The sequence below is a fragment of the Humulus lupulus genome, chromosome 6 (genome assembly GCF_963169125.1).
Source record: "Humulus lupulus chromosome 6, drHumLupu1.1, whole genome shotgun sequence".
NCBI lineage: Eukaryota > Viridiplantae > Streptophyta > Magnoliopsida > Rosales > Cannabaceae > Humulus > Humulus lupulus.
Genome location: NC_084798.1, coordinates 206,076,288 through 206,083,319, shown reverse-complemented (window position 1 = coordinate 206,083,319; position 7,032 = coordinate 206,076,288). Strand labels below are relative to the sequence as shown.

The following is a 7,032-nucleotide window of genomic DNA, read 5'->3' as shown; positions in this document are numbered from 1 at the left end:
AATATTTATATATTTTTGTATAGTTATCTTTATGCATTAATTATAAATATATTTTTCTGTTATAATTTTATCATAATTGCATGAAAATAAATTTTTTATAATGCATACTATTGGTTTTTTTTCTTTTTATTTTTTATTCTAAATAAAATACATATAAATAATTTATATTTAAAATTTTTAGGCTAAAAAATAATAAATATCTAATATCCTTTTCTATACAATATATTGAAGATATATAAAAATATTAAGATAAAAAATAAAATATTTTTGATTAAAAATAATAAATAATATGAAAGTAAAAATTTTATAATCTTACCACATAAATTTTTATATATATATATATAGATATAATAAATTTATATATATATATAGATATAATATACGAGTCTTATCATTTAAATGAGATTTTAGTCATTAAACTTCAAATAATTAAACTACACTTTTTTTCTTTAGTTTTCTCTCTATTTTGGAGAGAAAATATTTTAAATGGGTCCCACCACATTTTTCTATATATTTTTCTACTAAACTACTCACTTTTATAGTTCTCTTCACTTTTATCTTCTTTCCTTTCCTCTCATTTTTCTTCCTTACCATACCAAACAGACAAACAGACTATGAATTCATTGACAGAGTCACAGAATTCAATCACCGACTCAGAAAGAAGTGTGAAATAAAGCTTCTAGAACAGCTCATATATAATTGTAAGCTTCATTATTAATTTGTTTTGAAATTTTCCAAGACTTTGGTCCATGTGAGCTGTGTGAAGTGGAGAATCCAAGTATCTGAGTAAGTTCTAATTTGTTTTGTTTTATGTTCTTTTATCAAGACAAAATTTAAATTATTATGTTAAAACTACAGCATTTTGTCGAGTAATACGACTAATAATGACTTTTAATCTATGAAAAAACACTATATATTGCGACTAAAAAATAATCCTTTTGCCCCTCATACTTCTCTATTATTGTTCACTTGCCCCAATTTTATAAAAATAAAAAAGAAATTAATTATTTTTTTTATAAATATATATTTATAATTATTTTTTATTTATTAAAAACATCAAAGTAGAAAACTTTGTTTCTCTTTAAAAAAAAGAAAAAGCAATTTCTATTAATTTTTGTATAAAATGGGACAATTGAACAACAATGCAAAAGTGATAAAAATAAAGAAGAATTTTCAACAAGACTATTTGTCCTAATTTTTTTTATAGTGTGACTTTTATTCTTGATATTTGTATATTCTCAAACCAATAATATATAATATGTCAAAACCATAACAACAACTAGACACAGATTATAATTAGTGCCCATGTGAGATTGAATGGCATGCATTATTGTTTTTTTTTTTTGGGTTGGGAATATGTTTTTGAGACGCACTAAAATTGATCCCACACTTTTTCAAGTTTATCACTAAAAAAATAACATTATTTTTCACGAAAAAAAGCTGTATATGCCAAAATAATCCGTTTTTTAACAAAGCTCCAAAAAATTATGAGTAAGCTCTGACAAAGTGGCAAGATTCATTTCATTAACGTACAACTCATCATGATATTAAAAGGCTATGTTTTGTTAGTAATAAATACTCCTTATTAAATAAAATAATTAAATATAATAATATCACACTCATATATATATATACACACACAAAAATTTATTAAAAATTGATATATAGATAAATAGTATTTCACTACATATATAGAAATATTATTCATTTAAATAAAAAAAATATAAATTTACATCACTTATAAAAAAACTATTTAACAATTTTTCTCAATATTATAAAGAATAAAATATTTTACCTTCTTCATTTGGAGTATTCTTAGCTATTATTTTTCATGTGAAGTTTTGTCCTGTGACTATAAGGCTTGGTTGGGAACCATTTCAAAAAGTAATTTTTGACATTTTGGTAATTTTTTTATTTTAATATTTGAAAGTAATTTTGAATAGTTATTTTGAAATTAAAAGAGTTTATATTTTTTTTGACCTTGTGATACTATTTCTTGTTTGGAGTATGTGTTTTGATATATTATTTTTTAGATATTATGTTTTATAAAATAATTCAAATAGAGTTTTATATTTGATTTTGGTCAAAGTTTTATAAACTAAAATAACAAATAATTCACCAAATTAACAATTCAGAACAAAAACAAAATCATTTTGCTCAACAACTGTGTTATTATACTTAATTTTTATTCTGCATCAAAATTGGGTTTATCGGTATTTTTAAACCATTTTACAAGACACAAGATCCAAAAAAGAATTTGTCAAAACACAATGCCCAAACAAGTAATTAGACAAAATACACAATCAAAAAATGTATAAACACTAATTAAAATGAGATTTTTACTTATAAAAACTCAATTACAAGAAGCTAATCTTGTTGTAAAAGAGATTTTATAAGCCCAAAAGTAAAAAGCCAACAATTTTAATAATTAACCAGGCTATCTAGCATTATTGGATGGCCTAGCGATTGTGAAACCACTTAAAAGTTAATTGAATTACTTTTCAAATCATACCATTATTTTGGTGATTTTTGTTAGCTAAATAATGCCATTCAGTAGTACTGATCATGCACCATATTCAGTTTCTTTTATCAAAGGTAGTGAATAAGGAGCAATCATAAAAAGTTATAGCTTTATACATATATATATATATATATAGATGAATTTTCATATTGGGGATTCACTTTAAGCCCTATTAGTAGGGCTCTCACTGTTCTCGACCCGTGAATAGTTTTTGGCACGAAATTTTTTTATGACCGTATATATTGTAACTATTTAGAGTATCCTGCAAATTTTCAGAAAATTCTAAATATTTTACAATATTAAAAACTATGTTAAAAAATGTTGTTGCACACGTGACTAATTTTTTTATGTGCTTGAAAAACAACATGTTTGAACCTAGTTTTCGGTACTGTAAACTATTCAGAATTTTCTGAAAATTTGCTAGATACTCTAAATAGCTACAATATACACGGTCATAAAAAAAAATCGCACAAAAAACTATTCAAGAGTTGAGAAACACTGAGAGCCCTACCGGTAGGACTTAAAATAAAATCCCTATAGAAGAATTATCCTATATATATATATATATAAATATAGAATAATAATTGAGAACCACAAGATTTAGATTCAAAATTTGTACAATAAGTGGTTAAAAAATAAACTAAATTAGTAATAGAAACATAAAACTTTAATATAAAAAGTATGCCCTTAGCATTACTCATGTATAGAAAAGGATATATATTTATATAATATGAAAACAAATTCAGGTTTTTGTCAAAATCCACAGAATTTTGAGTACTGAAAAGTTAAAAGCTCAACTCAGTAAGATATTATGTCATTATAAATGCTGTTCTGTAAAGTGTAGTATACATTTTTATGTGGCTGTTAATTATGTATTCTTTATTAAAATACATATACAGTTGTTAAAACCAATCAGCTCCTTCTATAGTACTTCCTTTTGAAGAAGTCCCATATTATAATAATCTCTCTTTTGACCTCTCTCATGCTTCTGTAACATAAATATATATTTATATAAAGGTGGAGAGGTATGTCTACTTCCAATAGTGGAAGCTCAGAACAAAGATTTTGATTTTGTTTTGAGAGAAAGAGAATAAAACTAAGTATGGGAGGGTATGATGAGTACAAGCCAGCAATGGCAATGTTTGCCTTACAATTTTCTTATGCAGGAGTTGCTCTGTCCACAAGAGCTGCTCTACTACAAGGAATGAGTCCCACTGTCTTTGTGGTTTATAGGCAAGCCATAGCTACTTTGGTCATTGCACCATTAGCTTATTTCACAAGGTAGTAAATCATCAACTTCTCCCAATCCAAATTTTCTTTTTATCTTCATCTAATATATACAGTATTTTGACCCTTTTTTTCTCCCCTTGACAGAAGAAAATCAGGAGGCCCTTCAATGGGATTAAGGAGTTTTACCTTGATATTTTTGGCTTCCCTTATAGGGTAACTAACTTCATATTTGAATTCTTATATTATATTATTATAAGAATGACTAGTTACCTTGCTGAATTTTTTTTTTCTGTTTTCTTTTAACAGTGTAGCAATCAATCAGAATATTTATTTTCAAGGTCTATATTTGGCCTCTTCATCAATGGCAAGTGCTATGGCAAATCTTGTCCCAGCAGTCACTTTTCTAATTGCATCTATTCTTGGGTACTAACTTTTATATTTATATATATATTATATTAGTTAACTAATTTTTCCCTACTTTATTTTGTCATAATTTTCCCCAGTGATTGTAATATTTTAAAATTAATTGTTTTCATGCTCTTACTTTTTAGATTAGAAAAGGTAAACATTCGAAGCTTGAGAAGCTTAGCCAAGATAGTAGGAACCATCTTATGTGTGAGTGGTGCCATGTCCATGGCATTGCTCAAAGGCCCCAAACTCCTTAATGCTGAGCTTCAAAATCTACCCAGTAATTCCTTTTTCGGATCCGGCAATAGTACTGATGATTGGATATTGGGTTGTATATTTCTCTTTGGAAGCTGTTGTTGCTGGTCCATTTGGTTGATTCTGCAGGTAACTCATCTCTATCTGTAGCATAATTGACAAAGTGATCATAAATTGCTTGGCTTAATAATTAAGTTTTTAAATTTACTTTAATTAATCAGCAATTAATTCTGATTTTCAAAATTATAGAATACTTATTAGTTGATGACAAATTCAAGAAAAAAAATGTCACAAATTTAATAATACAAAGTTATTTCTACTATTTATAAATTTCGGAACTTGATTGTTAAAGAAAATATATTAAACACTATTTTATTAATTCCTATAAATTCATGCATCAATCATGTTAGAAACTTATTTTATAAAGTGTCATTGGTTCAAACATTACTTTCTAATGCCATGCCATGTTTTTTTGGTTGATATATAATAGGTTCCTGCCTCAGCAAGCTATCCTGACCACCTTTCTTTATCAGCTTGGATGTGTTTCATGGCAACAATACAATCAGCAATAATTACACTCTTTTTAGAGAAGGATCTAGAGGCTTGGAAGTTCAGCACTGGTTTGGAACTTGGTTGTTGTTTTTTTTCAGTAAGTTAATTTATAATGATATCATATATATATATATGTACATATGTGTATGTTAAAGAGGCTCAAATAATGTATTGTACAATCTTACTGCGATAATAATTGTGGGATTTGGTGTATATGAGCAGGGAATTGTAGGATCTGGGGTCTCATTCTTTGTTCAAGCATGGTGCATATCTGAAAGGGGTCCACTCTTCTCTGCTATGTTCAATCCTTTATGCACTGTTATAGTGACCATTTTGGCTGCTATATTTCTTCAAGAGAAGATTTATACTGGAGGGTATGTCATTATAATTTATATTCACACCTAAAGTTTGCTTCTTTTTCAACTTTTTTGTGGACATATTTTAGTGGATTCAAAGCTAAATGATTATTATTCCATGTTTACTCCTTTTTGACAGCTTGGTAGGTGGAATCGGTGTCATCATTGGTTTATACATTTTGTTATGGGGTAAAGCCAAAGACATAAAGGTAGTTATTGAAGAGGAAACTGATCCGAATCTACAAAATAGTACTCAAGAGAGGAAACAAATTGATGACGTTTTGGAGAAGGGAAGTTATCAAGTCGACTTGAAGGAACCCCTTTTATCTAACCAATCATCTTAAAAGAATATATATATATGGAAATTCTACAATACACACCACTTCCTATTTTTGATACCTAAATGATTTATGATTGTAATTTTTTTTTTGTCATGATTGTGTATATTGTATTTATTTTAGAGCATCTTGCAAGTTTTCAAGAAATTTCAAATAATTTATAATACTAAAAATAATGTTAAAATAGTTTGTTACTTGAGTGACTATTTTATTTTATACGCGTGTTTGAATTGTATTTTCGACATTGTAAATTATTTTGAATTTTAAGAAAATTTTCTGAACGATTTAAATAACTACAATGTACCCCATTATAAAAAAAAATAATGCAAAAAATCACCCTAATACTGAAAATAGAAGGGGATGCACTCGTACATCCAAAAGTAGGGTATACCGGATAATATATATATATAGTAACATCAAATGTAACTTTTATGTATTTGTTTATGGTTAAAATTTTGTACGTGTAGAATATTATATATATTGGATATTTTTGGTCAAAATATTTAAGTTTTATACTTTTTAACACTTAAATGCCTATTTTTTTTTAGGTCAAAAATACTTTCCATCACACTTTTTTGACAGTTTATCTACCAAGTAAGTGCTTATAGAGCAGCTTCTCATTGATCCATATTAATTATTTATTTATTATTTAAAAATTCATTTAAAACTTTTACAAATAAATTAAATTCTATTTTAAATAATTAAAAAAAATAAAAATTAATTTAAAATCTAAATTCAAATTTATATTAAACCTAATAAATATCAAAAGGTAAGAAAATTAAAAACTACATATCTTTTATTTTTTAATTTCTTTTATCTTTTTCTTTTTCCTAATTGTTCATGTTCACCATCTTTCATCTTCATTTTTGTTCATCGACTTCTGGGTTGGGTTGAGAAGGAACTTAGAGGAAAAGAGTTGTGATATGGGTTTGCAGCTGGGGTCCGGCAATGAAGATGGTTCAAGGTTTTATTTGTCATCGACGAATAGAGGAGAATGGATCTAGGTTCGTGGGTGGTTGCGGCGGCAAAGGGTCTGGAACTCTCTCGTGTTTTGCTTCGTGAATGGTAGACAGTGGCAAGTTGGGGCAGGGCCAGTTCAACTATCAGCTAGGATACCAACAAAGAAAACAGGAAAAGGCAATTTTGTAAAATGCAGCTCAATGAGCTTTACTGTTCCATTGAATATTTATAGCAGTACAGGGGCAATTCGGTTACAACTGAAATGGCCAAAAGGCATTACAAATTCCCAATCACGAGGAGCACAAATATCAAGAGAATATTTCCACAACAACTTAACAGAAAGCAATTGTACAACCAATGATTAGATAATCATCACTAAACTAATCAACACATTAATCAAACTCTAATTAAG

The 7,032-nt window shown here is 27.3% G+C and overlaps 1 protein-coding gene across 1 annotated transcript; it reads left to right on the top strand.

Moving 5' to 3' along the window:
* The first annotated feature begins 3,415 nt into the window (after nt 1-3,415).
* LOC133783038 (WAT1-related protein At4g30420-like) lies at nt 3,416-5,807 on the top strand. The gene is made up of 7 exons (XM_062222557.1): nt 3,416-3,802; nt 3,896-3,964; nt 4,058-4,174; nt 4,303-4,543; nt 4,905-5,063; nt 5,189-5,340; nt 5,462-5,807. Exons 1-7 carry the CDS (start codon nt 3,624-3,626, stop codon nt 5,664-5,666), a joined length of 1,122 nt encoding a protein of 373 aa, XP_062078541.1. The 5' UTR covers nt 3,416-3,623; the 3' UTR covers nt 5,667-5,807.
* The last annotated feature ends 1,225 nt before the right edge of the window (nt 5,808-7,032 follow it).